General features: G+C 40.9%; 3 protein-coding genes across 3 annotated transcripts; all 3 read left to right on the top strand.

Annotated features, from left to right (window-relative positions):
* Positions 1–1,177: 1,177 nt before the first annotated feature.
* LOC309688119 (extracellular calcium-sensing receptor-like) lies at positions 1,178–5,083 on the top strand (the record flags this gene model as incomplete). Its single annotated transcript, XM_082503594.1, has 6 exons — positions 1,178–1,410; positions 1,591–1,888; positions 2,126–2,917; positions 3,008–3,235; positions 3,433–3,556; positions 4,124–5,083. 6 exons carry the CDS (start codon positions 1,178–1,180, stop codon positions 5,035–5,037), a joined length of 2,589 nt encoding a protein of 862 aa, XP_082359720.1. The 3' UTR covers positions 5,038–5,083.
* Positions 5,084–13,043: 7,960 nt separating this feature from the next.
* LOC309687009 (extracellular calcium-sensing receptor-like) lies at positions 13,044–16,959 on the top strand (the record flags this gene model as incomplete). The annotated part of the gene is made up of 6 exons (XM_082501678.1): positions 13,044–13,276; positions 13,446–13,743; positions 13,985–14,779; positions 14,933–15,160; positions 15,358–15,481; positions 16,043–16,959. 6 exons carry the CDS (start codon positions 13,044–13,046, stop codon positions 16,957–16,959), a joined length of 2,595 nt encoding a protein of 864 aa, XP_082357804.1.
* A 4,987-nt stretch (positions 16,960–21,946) lies between these two features.
* Positions 21,947–23,345, top strand: LOC309686915 (extracellular calcium-sensing receptor-like; the record flags this gene model as incomplete). Its single annotated transcript, XM_082501587.1, has 3 exons — positions 21,947–22,046; positions 22,098–22,210; positions 22,355–23,345. 3 exons carry the CDS (start codon positions 21,947–21,949, stop codon positions 23,174–23,176), a joined length of 1,035 nt encoding a protein of 344 aa, XP_082357713.1. The 3' UTR covers positions 23,177–23,345.
* Between the last annotated feature and the right edge of the window lie 104 nt (positions 23,346–23,449).

Genomic DNA, 23,449 nt, shown 5'->3' with positions numbered 1-23,449 from the left:
AAATCTTGATGGTTTATTACAAAAGTTGTATTGATCAACAACTACTGATCAACGACCATTGATCAAAGACCAATGATCAATGGCCATGAGTACAATTCAGAGTTGATTCAGAGATGGTCTTTCCCTTTTCACGTAAATGGCTTCCCTTGACTTCCCGCTCAAACCAGCATTCCTCCCTGTCCAGGATCAAATCAAATCAAATCACTTTTATTGTCACTTCACATTACTGGTACACTGTACATGTGAGTGAAATTCTTGTGTGCAAACTTCACAAGGAACAGTGGTGTGCAAAATGCAAGAAACAAGAAACAAAGCAAATTATAAGAATTGAGAATTATAAGAATAATACTAAGCAAGCCTACCGTATACTTACCGTTAGAGATTGACAAGGTACAATGCACATGCTATGGTAAGGGGTAGCCAGGATGACAGGTCAGGGGGAAGACATCATCAGTGCGAAAGGAACTGACTTGAAAGATAGGATGATGGAGTCGGAACAATACTGGAAGAACATATGGGAGAAGGACGCAACTTAAAATACGCTCAGTGGCTAGGGGATCTGAGACAGGGACCAGTAACCATCACAGTGGCAGATATCCAAGACAGGGTCTCCAGTATGAAGAGTTGGACAGCACCAGGGCCTGACATGGTTCACGCTTAGTGAACTACTAGGTATCATACTAGGTATCAACTGAGTTAAACTGAACTGAAGAGCTTCACTCCTCAAAAGCTGTATAAACCAGAATAAAAACATGTCTGAAATTTTTCTTCCTGTTTGCCTATTGTACAAATAATTGAAAAACCAATTGAAAATGTTGAAGTAAAAGGAAAGGAAATCATATGGCTAACTTTATCAGGCTCACAAACGTCTGATTTTCTCGAATCTACATGGACCTATTGAAATGATAAATGTTATATTGCATCCGAATCAATGAAAGTTGAAAACAATGAATTTATGGTAATTTATGGGCATGGTAATACAGAGAGGACATTTACAATAATTCAGTAGTGTTTTGCAGGGCCACTCCTCTGGCCCCTCCTTTTGTTCCACATAGAAGAAGCATGATGGTTCTGTTATTCATTTTTGCTGCTTCAAAATGTATAAATAAAGTCTGCATGTTTCACTTAGACTAGGTTACTTGCAATGCCACCCAGTGGTTTATTTTTTACAGACAGCATGTCATTTACACAGAAGTGGCCAGAACAGGGGTGGGCACTTTTCCAACTGTTATTGGTGGCATCTTTCTCTCAGGCAAAAGAACCTGTGTGCATACGAAGAGGGGATCCTGAGAATCCCCAGTTATCTAGGGATGGGGACATTATACTGGGGGGGATGTTCTCTTTTCACAGTAGCTGGAATGACAGAAAGGATACCTACATGCAGAAACCACTGCCACTTCAATGCACGAGGTAAATAACATTATAAAAATAAATTTAAAATAGATAAATGATCTAAGACATAAAACAATTCATCCTTTTATTTCTTGCTTTTATCTTGTTTTTCAATTTTCATATAACTGACTGATTTCAGTATTTTATGTGTTAGTAATCTATTGTCTTTATGTCAACTTTTTCATTTTTTCAATGAAGTTTGAATTTCAGGGAATTTCAGGTCGCCCAGGCTATGCTTTTTGCCATTGAGGAGATTAATAACAGTACAGACCTACTGCCAGGAGTCTCTCTGGGCTATAAAATGTATGATACTTGTGGTTCCATTGCCCAAAGCATAAAAGTTGCACTAGCCTTGATGAATGGTAATCAAATTATTTTCACAGCACCTGAGGCCCCTTGTACCAAACCAGCACAAGTGCAGGCTATAATGGGAGAGACTTCTTCCTCTCCTTGCATGGCAATAGCTACCGTAATTGGGCCATTTTATATACCAATGGTGGGTAGAATAGCTAAAAATATTTTTTTTTCTGGAAACACAAATGTGACTCTTTAAAAGTTCTGCTTTCTTTGTATTTTTCCATTTTAGATAACCCTCTTTGCAGGGATATAATGTGCTTAACATAGTGAAAACTGAAATTAAATGTGGATGTGTGCAACATTTTTTTTCTATTTTTAATGGTCAGTGTGACTATAATCTCTCTTTCTTTTCTTTTCTTTTTTTCTTTTTGCTTAGATGAGTCACTTTGCCACATGTGCTTGTCTCAGTGACAAAACCAAGTACCCATCCTTCCTCAGAACAATACCCAGTGACTACTACCAGAGCAGAGCCCTGGTCTATTTAGTAAAGTACTTTGGATGGACTTGGGTTGGAGCTATTCGAACCAATGATGATTATGGAAATAAAGGCATGGCAACATTCACAGAAACTGCACAGCAGCTGGGCATCTGTCTGGAATATTCTGTATCTTTTTTTAGGACAGATCCCTATGAAAAAATTCAAAAGATCATTGACATTATAAAAGCTTCAACCTCCAAGGTGATTGTTGGCTTTCTGTCCCACTTTGATATGGATGTGCTATTACATGAGTTTTCTCTCAACAATCTGACTGGTTATCAGTGGATAGGCAGTGAGTCTTGGATATTTGATTCTCAAACCGCAGAAATGGATATACATCACATACTGGATGGTGCCATTGGTCTTTCCATTCCCAAATCACACGTCACTGGCCTGAAGGAGTTCATGCTGAATGTGAAACTTCTTAATTCATCTAATGATTTGTTTACTGAGTTCTGGGAGGCATTATTTAACTGTAAGTTCAAGGAGTTGAAGTCAACAGCAGAAAATCCGAGAGAGTGTACCGGACATGAAGATCTTACTGGAGTTAAAAACAGTTTCACTGATATGTCACTCATGCCTATCTTTAACAATGTATATAAAGGAGTGTATGCAGTGGCCCATGCCCTTCACAATATCCTCAATTGTAATAAAACATGTGAGAAAAATGTGCAACTAGATCCATTCATGGTGAGGTTACATTTAAACAAAAAGTAGCAGTTGTGCTGTCTGTGTTACAAAATGAGATTCAATAAATTAACAGACTGCCTGTCTTCTTAGATTTTGCAGCGCATTCTAAAAATTTACTTCAAAACAAAAGAAGGAGATGAGGTTTACTTTGATGAGAATGGAGATCCAGCAGCAAAGTATGAAATTATAAACTGGCAGCCAAGAAAAAACGGCATTGTGGAGTTTGTGACAGTTGGCCTTTATGATGCATCACTTTCTCCAGGCAAACAGCTGACTCTGCAAAATAACTCTTTAATCTGGGCAAGAAACTCAAAGCAGGTGAGTGATCAATAAACAATGAGTACAAATAATAAGCTTATTAAGAATAAAGAATTAATTATAACCAGGTGTTATTTTAAAACATTTGAACTTCATGCATATAAATATAAAATATGCATATAAAATTAAGAAATGATTGTAAAGATCATCATACATGCAGTTTATCCATGGTTATTATTGTACATTTATTCATGCAGGTGCCTGTGTCAGTTTGCAGTGAGAAATGTCCCCCAGGAACACGCAAGGTTCTCCAGAAAGGAAGGCCTGTTTGCTGCTATGACTGTATAAGATGTGCAGAGGGAGAGATAAGCAACACTACAGGTGTGGTAATATTTCAATAAAAAAACTTTAATGAACTACAAGCAATATTACTGTTCATGTTCCAGCATATTTTTTCATTCTTTCGCAACATTGAGGAAACCCCTCAGAAATTTTAATAATTTTGCTCTTTTTTTCTATACATAAAGCAAATGAAGAGTGAAACATGGGGCTGTTTCAGCCTACTGTGAATAATATGAGCACACTCCCTGCTTCAAAACCTGCCCTATCTATCATAACTTTCGTTGTTGTTCCAGCACCAGTTGCTTTATACCACAGCATGTAATTTCTTGATGCTGCAGTTTGTTCAGAATTAGTGTCAGTTTTACTGAAAAATGGTCAACGATGTTTGAAGTGACTTATTTACCATTTTTCATATTGACTGTGCAAAAGCATTGTCAACACATTTTTTCTCATCTTCTCATTGTGTAGCTTTAGCAGTAGCCTGACCAATGTAGAGTAATACTGTAGTTAGTGTGCTAGTGAGTATAATATGCTGTAAAGTAGATTCAAACGCATAAATCTAGTAAATCTCCAGAATTCTAACATTGTGTTAACATTAATTTGCAGATTCTGTTACCTGTTTGAGATGTCCCCCTGAATTTTGGTCAAATGAAAGAAGAGACACGTGCATAAAGAAGGAAGCAGTGTTTCTATCATATGAAGAAATTATGGGAGCACTCCTGACTGCTGCATCTTTATTTGGAACATGCATGACTACTGGTGTGGCATTAATATTCTTCAAATACAGGAAAACTCCTATTGTGAGGGCAAACAATTCTGAGCTGAGCTTCCTGCTGCTCTTCTCTTTGACATTATGTTTCCTGTGTTCTCTGACATTCATTGGTCAGCCCTCTGAATGGTCCTGCATGCTGCGACATGTAGCTTTTGGGATCACCTTTGTGCTCTGCATCTCTTGTGTTCTGGGGAAAACAATGGTTGTTTTGATGGCTTTCCGGGCAACGCGTCCAGGTAGTAATGTTCAGAAATGGTTTGGACCTACACAGCAGAGACTCTGTGTTACAAGTTTTACTCTTATACAAGTTATCATATGTATCATTTGGTTAACAGTTTCGCCTCCTTTTCCATTTAAGAATTTTAAGGAATTTAAAGACAAGATCACTTTAGAGTGTGCTCTGGGCACATCTGTGGGCTACTGGGCTGTGCTTGGCTACATTGGACTTTTGTCTGTCTTATGTTTCATTTTTGCTTTTCTGGCTCGAAAACTGCCTGATAATTTCAATGAAGCCAAGTTTATCACCTTTAGCATGTTGATATTCTGTGCAGTGTGGATCACATTTATTCCAGCATATGTCAGCTCTCCGGGGAAGTTCAGTGTTGCTGTAGAAATATTTGCTATTCTTGCCTCCAGCTTTGGACTGCTGATTTGCATTTTTTTTCCAAAGTGTTATATCATCTTACTGAAACCAGAAAAGAACACGAAAAAGAACATGATGGGGAAGGGTCCACGATCGCCATCATGAAAATAAATAAATAAATAATTATTTTGTTTGTGTGTGTGTACGTGCTTCTGTGCTTGGTTTGTTTGTACCAGCAGAGAATGCAAAAATGCAACCATAACACATTGCTCAGACATGCTTGGTCAAAATGACTAAGCAAATATTTTAACCATGTCTGCCTTTAACATGCATGATTTAATTTAAAAAAAGAGACCATATTATGATTGACAAACAGAGAGTTTTGAAGAGAAAAAGTGACAAAAAGTATTCCTTTGTACATGAATTAAAAGAAGATCATGTTGAAATGGAGGCTCGTGTGAGATTGAGCTAATGGTAAATCTGACTGAAGATAATAGCATAAATTGAACAAGACATGAAGTGAGAATATTAATATGTAACTGAACATTCACATGGAATTATTGACTTTTCTTATTAAAGCAGCAAATAGAAAAGAAAAAAAATGTGATGAATTCATATTAACGAAGTAACCTTTGTCCTCATTAAAAGCGGGTGAAAATTCAGAGAGACTGACATTGAGTGATTGTATGTCAGAATCTGTGATTGGATGTCTAGAGAGAGGGAGAGAGAGAGGGGTATGCAAATCAAATTGACAAATGAGTATAAAAGGGGGTACCCAGGAACATTTGGAGCTGTGTCTTCTTCTAGTTCTCGCAATGAGCAGACAACATCATCTGAAGATTCGGTCTGTGGACTCACTAATTTGATTTATAATTTTTGACTTTTTTCTGCTCATTTTTGTTGTGTTAGAGTATACATGCAAGAGGATTTGCATTTCCATTGTTTCCTACTGGACTTGGCTCCTCTCCTAATGGGTTATAGTTACACTGAAGAGATAATATTAATATTAATATTCAATTGATATTATTTGAATCTGCTTTTTCATTGCTCCTGCTAAATTGCTTTAATAAAAATATCCCACATTTAAAAAGTAAATTGCGGACATTTCCTTTTTAACCCACTGTGAAACAGTAATATTAAAAATCTGAGTATTAATCTACATTAGTATAAATACTACAGGTTACTCCAGCCTTTTAAAAGTAACAGACCCCTGGGGCAAACTGTTCAGACCACTAATCAAACTCAGCCATATTCCAAGAGCATTGATCTAGATGAAAGCTGCCGCAACAGGTGTTGCTGGTAAATACTGGGCCTGCAAGGCTACTTTTAGCTCCAGGGTTTTTTTTTTTTTATCAGAGTAGGCAGGGTAGAAACCTGGGGGTTAGAGGCAGTTAGTCTGGAGGAAGTCCCTTCACCCATCGGCTCTAAGCTCTGCACAACCTACTGAGTAATACACAGTAGGTTTTAAACAGAGTCAATCCAGACTTCCTGTATTGGGGTGCTGGTTTTACAGGTCGACAATATATTTAAAGAAACTTTTTAGTAGTAGTTACAGGTTTTGTTGATTTCAAAGAACGGAATTTCTTTTCATTCACAAATTGTGACTGATCGTTCAGACCCAAGGTATGACGAGACATACAGAAGGTAGGAGACAATGCCACTTGCAGCTTAATAAAATATCACCATTTTCCTTCTCACCTAATGTTGAATTCTATAAGATTATTTGGGTAACAATGGACAGTTTGAGCTGAGACAATGGAGTTGGTGCAGAAGGTTATGTAGTCAGTGATACACTCATTAAGTCCATTGATGTCCTCACCCTTGGGTTCACAGAGTGTCTCCCAGTCTGTCATCTCAAAAACCGCCCTGTAGTTCTGCTAAAGCCTCTCCCTACCACCTCCTAATACTCCTAGTAGTCACAGGCTCCTTCTTCACCATAAGCACATAGCGGTGGATATGGTGATCATCTGACCTACCCAGTGGGGGGAAGAACTGCATGCATCCTTGACGTTAGCATACAGTAGGTCCAAATTCCTCTCCCTCTTGGTGGGACAAACCACATAGTGTGTAAGTTGGCTGTGTAGCGCCCTAGGGGACATGGTTGAACTCACCAAAGATAGCAATGAAGGCACTCGGGTGCTGAGGCTACGTCCACACTAGCCCGTATAGATTTGAAAATGGCATTTTCATCTGAAAACGCTCCGTGTACACACTATCGTTTTCAGTGGTTTTCACAGAGTTGTGTGTCCACATTGAAACAGCCGAAAACACTTACCTTCCAGTAATGCACATGCATGAAACGCATTTATTCTGCCACTTATTTACTTTCCGGCTCTTTAAAATTTCGCGGCAGAATGCTGAGGAAAAGCACTGAGTTTTTTAAATGGACTAACAATGAGGTGGAGTTGTTGCGAGTAACACATAAGTACAAAGTTGCAAAAGCGAGTGAGAATTAAAGAATCTGAAGAAAAGCTATCAGCAGCATGTACAGACTGATATTAATCTTTAATAGGGCTGTCAAAGTTCGTAGCAAACAAAACAACTCAGAATCAGAATCAGAATCGTGTTTATTGGCCAAGTATATGTGGAGACACATACAAGGAATTTGGTTCCGGTAGATGGTGGCTCTCAAGCACAGCAATGTAAATCACACACACACACACACACACACACACACACACACACACACACACACACACACACACACACACACGCACACGTGTCTATATATACACATTACACATACATACACATACATACACAAAGCTGTGTAAACCAACTATAAAGAACTTATATACATAAAGTACAGAAATCAAATGAGGTGGAATGAATACTACATAATGTACATAACGTGCAGTTGCAGTCTGGCAGTGGGAGCAGTGCGACAGGTCAACTGTTTAGAAGGGAGATGGCGAGGGGAAAGAAACTGTTCCTATGTCGGGTGGTCCTGGTCTGCAGGCTACTGTACCGTCTGCCAGAGGGCAGCAGATCAAAAAGTCTGTGTCCAGGGTGTGAGGGGTCTGTCATGATTTTCCCTGCCTGTTTCCTGGTTCTTGAGAGGTACAGATCCTGGATGGAGGGCAGGGGGGCGCCGATGATCCTTTCTGCTGCCCGTACAGTCCGCTGCAGTCTGCTCCTGTCCTGTTTAGTGGCTGCACCATACCAGACTGTGATGGAGGAGCACAGGACAGACTCAATGACCGCAGTGTAGAACTGGATCAGCAGCTCCTGTGGAAGACTGTACTTCCCCAGTTGTCTCAGGAAGTACATCCTCTGCTGGGTCTTTTTGAGGATGGAGTTGATGTTGGTCTCCCACTTCAGGTCCTGGGAGATGGTTGTACCCAGGAACTTGAAGATCTTCACAGTCGACACAGGGCTGTCTGATATGGTGAGGGGGAGCAGAGTTGAGGAATGTCTCCTGAAGTCCACTGTCATCTCTACAGTTTTAAGAGTGTTCAGCTTCAGATTGTGCTGACTGCACCAGAGTACCAGCCGCTCAACTTCCTGCCGGTATGCAGATTCATCACCATCCTGAATGAGGCCAATGACAGTGGTGTCATCTGCAAACTTTAGGAGTTTAACAGCCGAGTTCTTGGAGGTGCAGTCGTTAGTGTAGAGGGAGAACAGTAGTGGTGAGAGGACACATCCTTGAGGGGCGCCAATACTGAGGGACCGAGTTTCAGAGGTGATCTCCCCCAGCCTCACTTGTTGCTTTCTGTCTGTCAGGAAGCTGGTGATCCACTGACAGGTAGCTGGTGACACGCTGAGCTGGGAGAGTTTGGAGGAGAGAAGTTCAGGCACAATGGTGTTAAAAGCCGAACTAAAGTCCACAAACAGGACCCTGGCATAAGTTCCTGGGCGGTCGAGGTGTTGCAGGACAGAGGTGGGACCAAGTCATTGTTTTGCAAGTCTCAAGTAAGTCTCAAGTCTTTATCCTCAAGTCTCAAGTCAAGTCTCAAGTAATGTCAGGCAAGTCAGAGTCGAGTCTCAAGTCACTGGTGTAAAAGTCCGAGCCAAGTCACAAGTCTGAAACTTTGAATTTCAAGTCCTTTCGAGTCTTTAAAAAAAAAGAGACCATACCATTTTTGTGTTTCTTTTTATCGCTGTATAACTGATTTTAATTGAAAGCCTGCGTGCGCTAGTACCGCTTGCCACGAGTTCCCAGAATCCTTTGCGGTTCTACCCGTGAATGACGTCACATTTTCAATCTCTATATAATATGCATGTTAAATTTTATATTTGGGGTAAAATATCAAGTCTTTTCAAGTAAACCGGTTCAAGTCCAATTCAAGTCCCAAGTCATTGGTGTAAAAGTCCAAGTCAAGTCACAAGTCTTAGAACATTTTTTCAAGTCAAGTCTAAAGTCATAAAATTAATGACTCGAGTCTGACTCGAGTCCAAGTCATGTGACTCGAGTCCACACCTCTGTTGCAGGATGTAATGTAGCCCCATGAGGCGGCAAAACACTTAGCAGGGTAGCCAAAAGAATACACACTCACACTGGCATTGGGAATTCCACAGCGTGTTCTTTAATATACCTTCTCTTCATCGACCATATAAGCCCGGTTGAACGGCTGCAGCTTAACAAACATAGCGCAGAGTGTTCGTACAACCCATAACGTTGCAAACAAAGGTGTCTGGAGAGGTAAAACATAACATCCGTCCCTCCTCATGCACTAGCATGCAAGCACATGTCCACACAATCACAGAGAGAGTCAGTGGCGCATATAGATGACAACATTAACCCTCGACTTGGGTTGTCTTAAAGAGACAACACACCATTGTGACTGTTACAACACTGCGACGTGAAAGCACCGTTTCCAATTGTATGCGTTATCCAGAGCGTTTTCAACACGTTGCGTTTTCCATGAGCGAAAATGCCATCTCAGTCTGGACGAGAGGCCAAAACGGAGAGAAAATGATTAGTGTGGACATAGCCTGAGTCTGTAATCGGGCTATAGCAGAGTGGATAATCTCACATACAGCTGTGGGTTTAGCAGAGGGAGAAACATAAAGAGCCACCAAGATTACTGGGTAAATTCCCTGGACAATTAATATGGCCTGAGTCCAACAGTGCACACTTCAGTTTCCGGGCAACAAATCCGCTCTTTGATTTTTATTTGAGCAGGGTTACACCACCTATTGTTAACAACAATGACAAGCCCCTCTTCGTTCTGCTTACTGCTCACAGTGCTGTCCAGTTGGCCTGAACAGTGTGGAAGCCTTTCATAGATGCACTGTCATTGGGTGCATCCATGATTCAGTGAAGCCTATCAAGCTTCGATCGTGGCTCAAGACTTGGGAGTTTGTCTTGAATCGGAAGGTTGCCGGTTCGAGCCCCAGCTTGGACAGTCTTGGTCGTTGTGTCCTTGGGCAAGACACTTGACCCGTTGCCTACTGGTGGTGGTCAGAGGGCCTGATGGTGCCAGTGTCCAGCAGCCTCTGTCAGTGCGCCCCAGGGTGGCTGTGGCTACTATATAGCTTGCCATCACCAGTGTGTGAATGGGTGGGTGACTGGATGTGTAAAGCGCTTTGGGGTCCTTAGGGACTAGTAAAGCGCTATACAAATACAGGCCATTTACCATTTACACAGAAATTCAAGCCTGGAACTTATAGCTCATCAAGGTCTTCAAGTCTTTAAGACATTACTACAGTTTAACTAACTGGCGTGTGTCATCTTGCCCCATAGTTAGACAGAGCTAGGTATCATCTGCATAGCAATGCCTTAAAATGATACTGTCCAATGGAAGCATGCATAATATAAATAGAATTTTTCATAGCATGAAATCCTGTGGAACTCCATAATTTACTTCACAGTGTAAAGAAGTCACCCCATTTATAAAAACAAACTGGAGTCTATTAGATAGACATGATTCCAACCACTGCCATGCTGTACATTTAATTCCTATGGCATACTCTAATCTTTGTAATAAATACCGTGATCAACAGCATCGAGCGCTAAACTGATATCTAGCAAGACATGCCCTAAATCCACAGTGGCGGGGCGTTGTCTTTGCCCTGCTGCAAAGGAGGGGTGGCGCAGTGAGTGCACAGGGCAGCACGGAGGTGGGGAGGGAACAGGTGTGCAGAACTGTTTAATGAGGGAGACCTGTCTTATGTCTTTGGCACTGAGAAGGAGCTGACACACGGGGAGTGACGGAGTGGCTGCGTCCAAGGCTGATCCCGGAAACCGCAGGAGGAAAAGACACTGTATTTTGAATAAAGCACAGTTACAAGCACAACCCAGACGTGTGTGTATGTGGGTCCTGTGTCACAAGTGGTGTCGAAACCCAGGTGTACGCCGTGATGTCTACATCACAATAAAATGTACTGACTACAAAATAAAATGTAGTCAGGAGCCACCAAACTCTGTCCAGCATTATGAAAACGTGCCAAAGCAATGCGCTGCACAGTGGTGGAAATGTCACAGTACTGGTCCACATAACATGGGTTCTTCCCTCCCAGAATCAAGGTGACGGGTGTGAGTGTGCTCAAGAAACTACCTGGTACCAGACCCACCTGGCCTTTTTGACGGCCACGTCTGGCCCATGTACCTGAAACATAAGAACATGTGCTTGAGCACATTGTTTCCACATTTCTCTTATTTCATGAACAAAGTCTTGTTTAGCATTACCACATGTACCAATAATTTAATGTTTAAATGATCAGAATTGTTTTAAATACAATGTAGCTGCCATCACCAGTGTGTGAATGCGAGTGTGAATGGGTGGGTGACTGGATATGTAAAGCGCTTTGGGGTCCTTAGGGACTAGTAAAGCGCTATATAAATACAGGCCATTTACCATTTACCATGTCGGACCCCTGCCAGGTCAGCCCGCCGCCCAGCCTGCCGCCCAGCCACCTGTCCAGCCATTGCAGATTCTGGGGCAGATAATGCAGGATCTGGCTGCTATGTCTGCTCGGCAGGCGGCGGTCCAGGACCAGCAGCTGTCTTTGCTTCGCCAGCAAGCGGTACAGTAGACGGCGGCGCTGCAACAGTCGCTGGGAGGTCCGGCTGCGCCGCCTCAGCCTCCCCCACTGTTGGTGATGCTGGACCGGATGGGTGATGGGGAGGATCCGCTGACATTCATTGAGACATTCCAGGCCACGGTGCTTGCCTGCCGGTGGCCTGAGGAGGAGTGGGCTCCCAGGCTGCTGCCGCTGCTGCCAGGGGAGGCACAGATGGCGGCCCTCAGCCTGCCCCCTGCGTCCCCGAGCGTCTTCGTCAATGTCTGCAGGGCAGTGCTAGATCGGCTCGGGCTTACCCCGGAGGACCACCGGAGGCGGTTTCAAGCAAGCTGGATGTCAGCGGGGGAGCAGCCATTCACTTGGGCTCGTCAGCTGGAGGAGGCGGCGGCGAGATGGCTGCGACCAGGGCCGACGGAGGAGGAGACGTGTCTGCTGAACCTGGTGGTGTCTTTAGTTAAGACAGCTGGGTTATGTGATGGCTTTTAAAGTAATGGTTTAATCACTGCCCCCCAAAATGCCTGTGGTATATAACCCATTAATGGAGATAGACTGATTATATTTAAGACTGGAACATTAACAAGTGGTAGGACTTCTTTGAGCAGTCTTGTAGGAATAAGGTCTGAAAAATTTTGATGGTTTGGAGAAGGTGATTTCTCAAGTTAACCCAGAGAGATCAATTGCAGAGAAAGAGTATAAATAAATATCAACTGAACTGAATAGAACTGAATAGCTTCACTCCTCAAAAACTGTAGATGGCTGTTTTTCCTCACTGTACACAAACTGAAACCAGAATATAAACATGTCAGATTTTTTTTTCTTCCTGTTTGCTCGTTGTGCAAATATTGGAAAAACTGATTTAAAATACAACAGTGAAAGAAAGGAGATCATATGGTTTCATTTATCAAATTAAAACATTTCCAAATATAATCTTAAAAGATAATAAAGGTTTTCTTGAATCTTCATGGACCTATTGAAACTATAAATGTTATATTGCATCTGATTCAATCAATAATGATATTGTATAGTAGTGTAGTGTTTTGCAGGGCCACTCCTCTGGCCCCTCCTTTTCCTTCCACATAGAAGAAGCATGATGGTTCTGTTATTCATTTTTGCTGCTTCAAAATGTATAAATAAAGTCTGCATGTTTCACTTAGACTAGGTTACTTGCAATGCCACCCAGTGGTTCAGTTTTTACAGACAGCATGTCATTTACTCAGAAGTGGCCAGAATTGGGGTGGGCACTTTTCCGACTGTTACTGGTGGCATCTTTCTCTCAGGCTAAAGAATCTGTGTGCATGCAAAGAGGGGACCCTGAGAACCCCCAGTTATCTAGGGATGGGGACATTATACTGGGGGGGATGTTCTCTTTTCACAGTAGCTGGAATGACAGAAAGGATACCTACATGCAGAAACCACTGCCACTTCAATGCACGAGGTAAATAACATTATAAAAATAAATTTAGAAAGGATGAATGATCTAAGATGAAAAAAACCCCAAACATTTTTTTCTTGTTTCTTGTTTTTTTCCTATTAATATAACTGACTGATTTCAGTATCTTATGTGTTAGTAATCTATTGTCAACTTTTTCACTGTTTGAATGAAGTTTGAATTCCAGAGAATTCCGGGTCGCCCAGGCTATGCTTTTTGCCATTGAGGAGATTAATAACAGTACAGACCTACTGCCAGGAGTCTCTCTGGGCTATAAAATGTATGATACTTGTGGTTCCATTCCCCAAAGCATAAAAGTTGCACTAGCCTTGATGAATGGTAATCAAATTATTTTCACAGCACCTGAGGCCCCTTGTACCAAACCAGCACAAGTGCAGGCTATAATTGGAGAGACGTCTTCCTCTCCTTGCATGGCAATAGCTACCGTAATTGGGCCATTTTATATACCAATGGTGGGTAGAATAGCTAAAAATATTTTTTTCTGGAAACACAAATGTGACTCATTTTAGATAGGCCTCTTTGTGGGGATATAATGTGCTTAACACAGTGAAAACTGAAATTAAATGTGGATGTGTGCAAAAAATGTTTTTCATTTTTAATGGTCAATGTGACTATTGTCATTATTATTCCTTGTAACATCTTTAATTTTATCTCGTTCTTTGTCTTTTTCATGGCCTTTCCCCCCCCTCTTAGATCAGCCATTTGGCCACATGTGCTTGTCTCAGTGACAAAACCAAGTACCCATCCTTCCTCAGAACAATACCCAGTGACTACTACCAGAGCAGAGCCCTGGTCTATTTAGTAAAGTACTTTGGATGGACTTGGGTTGGAGCTATTCGAACCAATGATGATTATGGAAATAAAGGCATGGCAACATTCACAGAAACTGCACAGCAGCTGGGCATCTGTCTGGAATATTCTGTATCTTTTTTTAGGACAGATCCCTATGAAAAAATTCAAAAGATCATTGACATTATAAAAGCTTCAACCTCCAAGGTGATTGTTGGCTTTCTGTCCCACTTTGATATGGATGTGCTATTACATGAGTTTTCTCTCAACAATCTGACTGGTTATCAGTGGGTAGGTAGTGAGTCTTGGATATTTGATTCTCAAACCGCAAAAATGGATATACATCACATACTGGATGGTGCCATTGGTCTTTACATTCCCAAATCACACGTCACTGGCCTGAAGGAGTTCATGCTGAATGTGAAACTTCTTAATTCATCTAATAATGATTTGTTTACTGAGTTCTGGGAGGCATTATTTAACTGTAAGTTCAAGGAGTTGAAGTCAACAGCAGAAAATCCAAGAGAGTGTACCGGACATGAAGATCTTACTGGAGTTCAAAATAGCTTCACTGACATGTCTCTCATGCCTATGTTTAACAATGTATATAAAGGAGTGTATGCAGTGGCCCATGCCCTTCACAATATCCTCAATTGTAATAAAACATGTGAGAAAAATGTGCAGCTAGATCCATTCATGGTGAGCCTAAAAATCTAAAATTTTATTGTTCAAATCGAGTTACAAGAAGAATTGTTTAAATTTGAAGACAACATATGTTGATAATGTCATTAAGCCAGCAGATCTATTAAATATCCGTCAGTGTATTAACTGCCTTATTACATATGTTTTTAGATTTTGCAGCGCATTCTAAAAATTTACTTCAAAACAAAAGAAGGAGATGAGGTTTACTTTGATGAGAATGGAGATCCAGCAGCAAAGTATGAAATTATAAACTGGCAGCCAAGAAAAAACGGCATTGTGGAGTTTGTGACAGTTGGCCTTTATGATGCATCACTTTCTCCAGGCAAACAGCTGACTCTGCAAAATAACTCTTTAATCTGGGCAAGAAACTCAAAGCAGGTGAGTGATCAATAAACAATGAGTACAAATAATAAGCTTATTAAGAATAAAGAATTAATTATAACCAGGTGTTATTTTAAAACATTTGAACTTCATGCATATAAATATAAAATATGCATATAAAATTAAGAAATGATTGTAAAGATCATCATACATGCAGTTTATCCATGGTTATTATTGTACATTTATCCATACAGGTGCCTGTGTCAGTTTGCAGTGAGAAATGTCCCCCAGGAACACGCAAGGTTCTCCAGAAAGGAAGGCCTGTTTGCTGCTATGACTGTATAAGATGTGCAGAGGGAGAGATAAGCAACACTACAGGTGTGGTAATATTTCAATAAAAAACTTTAATGAACTACAAGCAATATAACTGTTCATGTTCCAGCATATTTTTTCATTCTTTTGCAACATTGAGGAAACCCCTCAGAAATTTTAATAATTTTGCTCTTTTTTTCTATACATAAAGCAAATGAAGAGTGAAATATGGGTCTGTTTCAGCCTACTGTGAATAATATGAGCACACTCCCTGCTTCAAAACCTGCCCTATCTATCATAACTTTCGCTGTTGTTCCAGCACCAGTTGCTTTATACCACAGCATGTAATTTCTTGATGCTGCAGTTTGTTCAGAAACAGTGTCAGTTTTACTGAAAAATGGTCAACGATGTTTGAAGTGACTTATTTACCATTTTTCATATTGACTGTGCAAAAGCATTGTCAACGCATTTTTTCTCATCTTCTCATTGTGTAGCTTTAGCAGTAGCCTGACCAATGTAGAGTAATAGTTAGTGTGCTAGTGAGTATAATATGCTGTAAAGTAGATTCAAACGCATAAATCTAGTAAATCTCCAGAATTCTAACATTGTGTTAACATTAATTTGCAGATTCTGTTACCTGTTTGAGATGTCCCCCTGAATTTTGGTCAAATGAAAGAAGAGACACGTGCATAAAGAAGGAAGCAGTGTTTCTATCATATGAAGAAATTATGGGAGCACTCCTGACTGCTGCATCTTTATTTGGAACATGCATGACTACTGGTGTGGCATTAATATTCTTCAAATACAGGAAAACTCCTATTGTGAGGGCAAACAATTCTGAGCTGAGCTTCCTGCTGCTCTTCTCTTTGACATTGTGTTTCCTGTGTTCTCTGACATTCATTGGTCAGCCCTCTGAATGGTCCTGCATGCTGCGACATGTAGCTTTTGGGATCACCTTTGTGCTCTGCATCTCTTGTGTTCTGGGGAAAACAATGGTTGTTTTGATGGCTTTCCGGGCAACGCGTCCAGGTAGTAATGTTCAGAAATGGTTTGGACCTACACAGCAGAGACTCTGTGTTACAAGTTTTACTCTTATACAACTTATCATGTGTATAATTTGGTTAACAGTTTCGCCTCCTTTTCCATTTAAAAACTTTAAGGAATTTAAAGATAAGATCACCTTAGAGTGTGCTCTGGGCACATCTGTGGGCTACTGGGCTGTGCTTGGCTACATTGGACTTTTGTCTGTCTTATGTTTTATTTTTGCTTTTCTGGCTCGAAAACTGCCTGATAATTTCAATGAAGCCAAGTTTATCACCTTTAGCATGCTGATATTTTGTGCAGTGTGGATCACATTTATTCCAGCATATGTCAGCTCTCCGGGGAAGTTCAGTGTTGCTGTAGAAATATTTGCTATTCTTGCCTCCAGCTTTGGACTGCTGATTTGCATTTTTTTTCCAAAGTGTTATATCATCTTACTGAAACCAGAAAGGAACACAAAAAAGAACATGATGGGGAAGGGTGCTCCACGACCACCATCATGAAAATAAATAAGTTATTTAATTAAAATATTAAGTTTGTGTGTGTGCTTCTGTGCTGTTTTTTTTTTTTTTTTGTACCAGCAGAGAATGCAAACATAGCACACTGCTCAGATCTTGTCTGAGGTGTTTAGCGTGTGGTCAGAATGACTAAGCAAACATTCAGACAATGCCTGACTTTAACATTTATGATTCAATAAAATAAATTTTTTTTTGAGTATATTATGATTGACACACACTTAATTCATAGTGCACAGTTCTCACTACTGTTGGGTTCAATCTTATGAGAGAAGACAGCTCAGCAATCTGTACGAATAAAGAGCACCCAGGTAGTAAACACTTTTATTATGAGATAGAAAAACAAAATGTTAATTTGATTGGCCAAAATTTTTCGGGGGAGGTTGTGGTCGTGGACTTGTTTCCCATTATTTGCCTTGGGTCCATTCCATGGATCACCATACACCCTGGTATGGATATCTCCTTCTGCAATGAGAAGAACAGATAAAAAACCACCGACTGTCTAAACAGAAAACTTATTCCTTGTGGTATTTTTTAAGCAGTCTGGTTTTGGATGGGCGTGACATTATCTTTTCAACACTCTATTCTACAACACCGATTTGTGTAATAAAAGATAAGATATAAATGTGTTATTTTAGATAAAATATAAGTGCGTGATAAAAATTATGAGGTAATTGTAATATGTAAGACAATGGGGCACACATATTAAAAATTTGTTTAAAAAAATTAAAACAAATCTCTACTTTCACACCTTTTAACATGTAAATCCATAATCCATCTTAAAGCCTCATGTCCTTTCTTGGTATCAATGTGATATTGGACCAGAGTGGTCTTCCTCTCTTAAACCTGTTTCAGAAGTCCCCAGAAGGTGAGAAAAATTTGTCACTCTTCTAATAAAAGTTAATGGACCTTACAGGCCATCATCCTTTCCCATCAGGAGAGTGCAAAATGAGGTCCTCTGGACAAGCCTGATGACCTGAATGTTGGAGGGAAAAAGAACAAAAAACCGAAGTTTCCTCTCTCAGTACCTTCCTTCTGGCTTCCTTGACTGTCGTCTTCACTTTTCAGGTCCTCTGCCATACTCTAACAATGGCATCTGAAGCTATGTTTTTAGGAATGAGAGTGCAGCACACAATACCAAACACGCCAAGAGCGGAGAGGGGAAGTCTAAGGACTTCCTGTTCTATACCACCCTCACTGACTTGAAAACAAATTTTTCAAATGGACCTGCAATGTTATCATCAGATTAAGTTAGCCAATTGGATATTATAGTGTGGTCCACATGTTATTAGGGATTCCCCAACAGGATGAATGTAAACACGTTTACAATTTAATTAGGTAACACATGCTCATTAGACACACATCTTAGAACTTCAATAACACCAATTTGTATCACAATCTTTATGAAATCAATATTAAAATTGAGGAATCATCTTAACCACAAAAGTATTGGAGTTAGGTTTGACCAGTACCCTATTACAGTCACTGGAAGCACTAGTCTTACCATTGTACAGGTTCCTAACCACATCCAAGCAGGAAATCCAAGTCTTTTCCTCCACAGAACCACAATAGATCAGACTTGGAAATAGGTATCTGGTATTGGACCAATTCACAATGTTTATTATTTTATTAAACCATGAAAGCTTTGCTGCACTTCACCTACCTCTGTTGCATTATAGTAAACATGTATAATTACCCTCCTTTGGCATTTAGTTGGGTGGTGTGGTCATGTTGGACGCTCTGAAAACAAAGAACTCAGAACATAACATTTAGCAGGGGTGTGACTCATGTGCAAAGCAATCATGCAGTGTAAACCTTTTAATTCTTTACACATCATGATTTCTCTCAGTAATGATACAATAGCATTTGCTGGTGATGTTCAGTAACAACAGCATTAATGAGACAGTCAGGTCAAGGCAATATGACAAGATCAGACCTAATTATTAGGCTGATGATTAACAGAAATGACATTCATTCACTGTAGCAAAAGTAATTTGTAATAACATATAAAATCATTAGTTCATCTTCCTCGCAATGGTATTTGCTGATAATCCATTGTGGGCTGGTTTGGAGGGGGCCCCCAAAGACCTGGTGGATTCAGCTGTTGTTGTGATGCCAGTGCTGCTGCTACTGCATGTTTTTATCTTAGTCTTCAAATCCATAGGTGTTGTGACCATCTGCTTGGCCTGTTTTGTTAATTTCCTTTTCATTCTGTCAGGGCTCTGTGTGCGGGTAGGCAGAGGTGAGGATCCAAAAGCAGGACTCGCTGAAAACCATAGCTTTATAGCTGGCGATAAAAACAAAACATGAACTGAACACTGACTGCAGAAAACAGAAATCAAACCAGGGAAAAACACAAACTAGAACACACAGGCAAAATCTGATTGTACGACGTGACACTGAGCAAAGACAAACACAGAGCTAAAATACACAGGCCTCGACGTACCTGGAAATCCCTCACCTAGGGTCTTCTGGGTGAGGGATTAGATCAAACACAGAGTGATTCAGAAGGCCCCTATGAGAAGAACACTTAGGGAACAGTTCACCCTGCCCATGATAGGGTTGCCGGGGCCCCTCCCTAAAGCCAGGCCCAGGGAGGGTGCCCAAGGGCAAGCCAGGCCTTAGTCCATGGGGCTTGGCCAGGCACAGCCCAAAAAAAGGACATGGGCCCATCGTCCTGCAGGAGGCACCGTAGGGGTCATGGGTGCATTGTGAGCTGGGTGGTGGTCAGGAGCAGAGGCCCTGGCGGACTGATACCTGGATACCAAGACTGGCAATTGGGAAATTGAATTTTACCTCTCTGATGGGGACAGAGGCTGAGTTAGTGTGTGAGGTTGAGAGGTACCAGCTGGATATAGTCGGGCTCACCTAAATGCACGGCTTGGGCTCTAGAACCAGTCTCCTGGAGAGAGGTGGTGGACTGGAGCGGGTATCCTAGTATCTCCTCGGCTTCCTGTCCGTACATTGGGCTTTCTTCAAGTGGACAAGAGGGTTCGTTCCCTGCGCCTTCGGGTCGGGTAACGGGTCTTGACCATCGTCTGCACTTATGCACCAAGTGGCGGTTCAGAGTACCCAGCATCTTGGAGTCCCTGGGTGGGGTGGTAGAGGGTGCTCCACCTGGGGACTCTGTGTTCCTACTGGGAGACTTCAATGCTCATGTGGGCAATGACAGTGAGACCTGAAGGGGATCTGATTGTTGTTGGACTTCTGTGCAAAACACAGTTTGGCCATAAGGAACACCGTGTTTGAACATGGTAACGGGCTTGGTTAGCCTGTGGGAATTTGGAGGCAGCTGATAGCTACCAACAGGCCAAGTGGAACACGGCTTGGGCAGTGGCTGAAGCAAAATTTTGGGTGTGGGAGGAGTTCGAAGAGGCCACAGAAAAAGACTTTCGGACTGCCTCAAAGAGATTCTGGCACACTGTCTGGCGACTTAGGAGGGGAAAGCGATTGCTCTACCTACACTGTGTATAGTGTTGGTGGAGCGCTGCGGACTTCAGCTGAGAAAATATTCAAGCGATGGAAAGAATATTTTGAGGACCTCCTTAATCCCACTGTCATGGCTTCCATGGATGAAGTGTGAGATGGCCCCATAACAGCCCTTTTGAATGTCTCCCTAATTATGAGGTCTCAAGGTTGGCAAGTATGCTCCCACTCCCCAAATGCTCTCAGCCAGCCACAAGCATGCTCTGCTACTCTGTCATAGTTAGCTGATATGACTGATAGGCTTAACGGCCTCTAGACTGTGGAGCAGCTATGCCATAAGTGAGTGGCAATGTGAACACAATAACACAACAATCAACTAACTTGTAATCGAGTGCGTTACAATATGTAAGGAAACATGTTAGAAGTGGCTACAGGTTGTATTTATTTTAAAGAACAGAACAGACTCAATATATGAAGAATCATACAGAAGGGTGAGAGAAGGCCAACAACATCCTAATTGTCCTTCTCACCTCAAGCTTCATGTTTTGAACAAGGCTCAAACACACAAATATGCATAAACACGCATATTTAACCCTGATAAAGTTATTTATTGTTAGCAGATTAGACATGCAACCCTTCTGCCTCCAGACAGCAGACAAGTACAAGCTAAACTACAACACTAGCAGGATATTCCTTTGTTTAGAAAAACATTGCATATAAGATAACAAAGCAGGTTGTTGTTTTGAGCCAGCCCTAAATCAGAAAGCAGGTTGTTGTTTTGAGCCAGCACTAAATCAGATTCTCTTGAGTCTAATTAAAGTTAAAGAAAATGTAGTTTAAACTGTATCTCAGTCAATTAAAAAATTGATAACAAATACGTATTTGGGATTTAAGCACATATAGAATATATTTTGAATAAGACTATAGTATATCACAGAGTTACTCCTCTCACCCCACCTTTTTGTTCCACAGGGATTAATTTTTGCTACTTTAAAATGTATAAATACAAGTCTTACTGTATACAGTGCCATATAATGCCACCCAGTGGTTTAGGTTTTCCAGACAGCATGCCATCTACGCAGAAATGGCCAGAACAGGGGTGGGCATTTTTACAACTGTTATTGGTAGCGTGTTTCTCTCATAGTGAGGAGATATGCAAGAGAAGAGGGGACCCTGAGAACCCCCAACTGTCTAAGAATGGGGATATTATACTAGGAGGGATGTTCTCTTTTCACAGCAGCTGGAAAGACAGAAAGGATAACTACATGCAGAAACCACTACCACTGCAATGTACCAGGTATAACATTGCAAAAATTTATTCAATTTTGAAATATCTAAAAGTGGTCTCCAAAAAAAAAAGGTGTCAGGTCTTTTGTCTCATTCTGGTTTAGATATTCATGTATTTCAGTTGTGTTACTGACGGATTGATTTTAACTGAGTGACATTTAACAATGTTCTGTGTCTTCTTCAATGTGAAACTAAATATTATATCAATTATTTACTGTTTGGATCAAGTTTGAATTTCAGAGAGTTCCAGTTTGCCCAGGCTATGCGTTTTGCCATTGAGGAGATTAACAACAGTTCAGATCTACTGCCAGGAGTCTCTCTGGGCTATAAAATGTATGATACTTGTGGCTCCATTGCCAGAGGTATAAAAGTTGCACTTGCCTTAGTAAATGGTAATGAAATTTTTTCTGCAGTGTCTGGAGTACCCTGTACCAGACCTGCATCAGTGCAGACCATTTTGGGAGAGACTTCTTCATCTCCTTGCATGGCAATATCAACTGTAATTGGGCCATTTTATATACCAATGGTAGGTAGGATTGGTAGAAATGTAAGAATTTCTGGAAAAAAAAAACCCCCAACAAAAACCATTTGCCTTTATTGTTCCACTTTATCAATATATATCATTCTTTGTGTTTTTCCATGTGAATGAGTTCTTTTTCCTTTCTTTTAGATCAGTCACTTTGCCACATGTGCTTGTCTCAGTGACAAAACCAAGTACCCATCCTTCCTCAGAACAATACCAAGTGACTACTACCAGAGCAGAGCCCTGGCCCATTTGGTCAAGTACTTTGGATGGACTTGGGTTGGAGCTATTCGAACCAATGATGATTATGGAAATAATGGCATGGCCACATTCACAGAAACTGCACAGCAGCTGGGCATCTGTCTAGAGTATTCTGTATCTTTTTTTAGGACAGATCCCTATGAAAAAATTCAAAAGATCATTGAAACTATAAAGGCTTCAACCTCCAAGGTGATCATTGCCTTTCTTTCACACATGGATATGGATGTGCTAATAAATAAACTGTCTGTCCATGGCCTAACTGGGTACCAGTGGGTAGGCAGTGAGTCTTGGATATCTGATTCCCAAATAGCTGCAATGGATATACATCACATACTAGATGGTGCCATTGGTCTTTCAATTCCAAAAGCACATGTCAGTGGCTTGAAAGAGTTTATACTGAATGTAAAATCACTGAATTCATCTAATAATGAACTCTTTATTGAGTTCTGGGAGACACTATTTAGTTGTAAGTTCAAGGAGTTGAACTCAACAGCAGAAAATCCGAGGGAGTGCACTGGACATGAAGATATGACTGGAGTTCAAAACAGTTTCACTGATATGTCACTTATGTCTATCTTTAACAATGTCTACAAAGGAGTGTATGCTGTGGCCCATGCACTTCACAAAATCCTCAGCTGTAATGAAACATGTAACAAAAATGTGCAGCTAGATCCATTCATGGTGAGGTTACATTTGAACAAAAAGTAGCAGTTGTGCTGTCTGTGTTACAAAATGAGATTCAATAAATTAACAGACTGCTTGTCTTCTTAGATTTTGCAGCGCATTCTAAAAATTTATTTCAAAACAAAAGAAGGTGATGAGGTTTACTTTGATGAGAATGGAGATCCAGCAGCAAAGTATGAAATTATAAACTGGCAGCCAAGAAAAAACGGCATTGTGGAGTTTGTGACAGTTGGTCTTTACGATGCATCACTTTCTCCAGACAAACAGCTGACTTTGCAAAATAACTCATTAATTTGG

The sequence above is a fragment of the Aulonocara stuartgranti genome, assembly GCF_965226115.1.
Source record: "Aulonocara stuartgranti genome assembly, chromosome: 14".
Lineage (NCBI taxonomy): Eukaryota > Metazoa > Chordata > Actinopteri > Cichliformes > Cichlidae > Aulonocara > Aulonocara stuartgranti.
The sequence above is the reverse complement of the archived record's forward strand: the minus strand, read 5'-3'. Positions and strand labels throughout refer to the sequence as shown.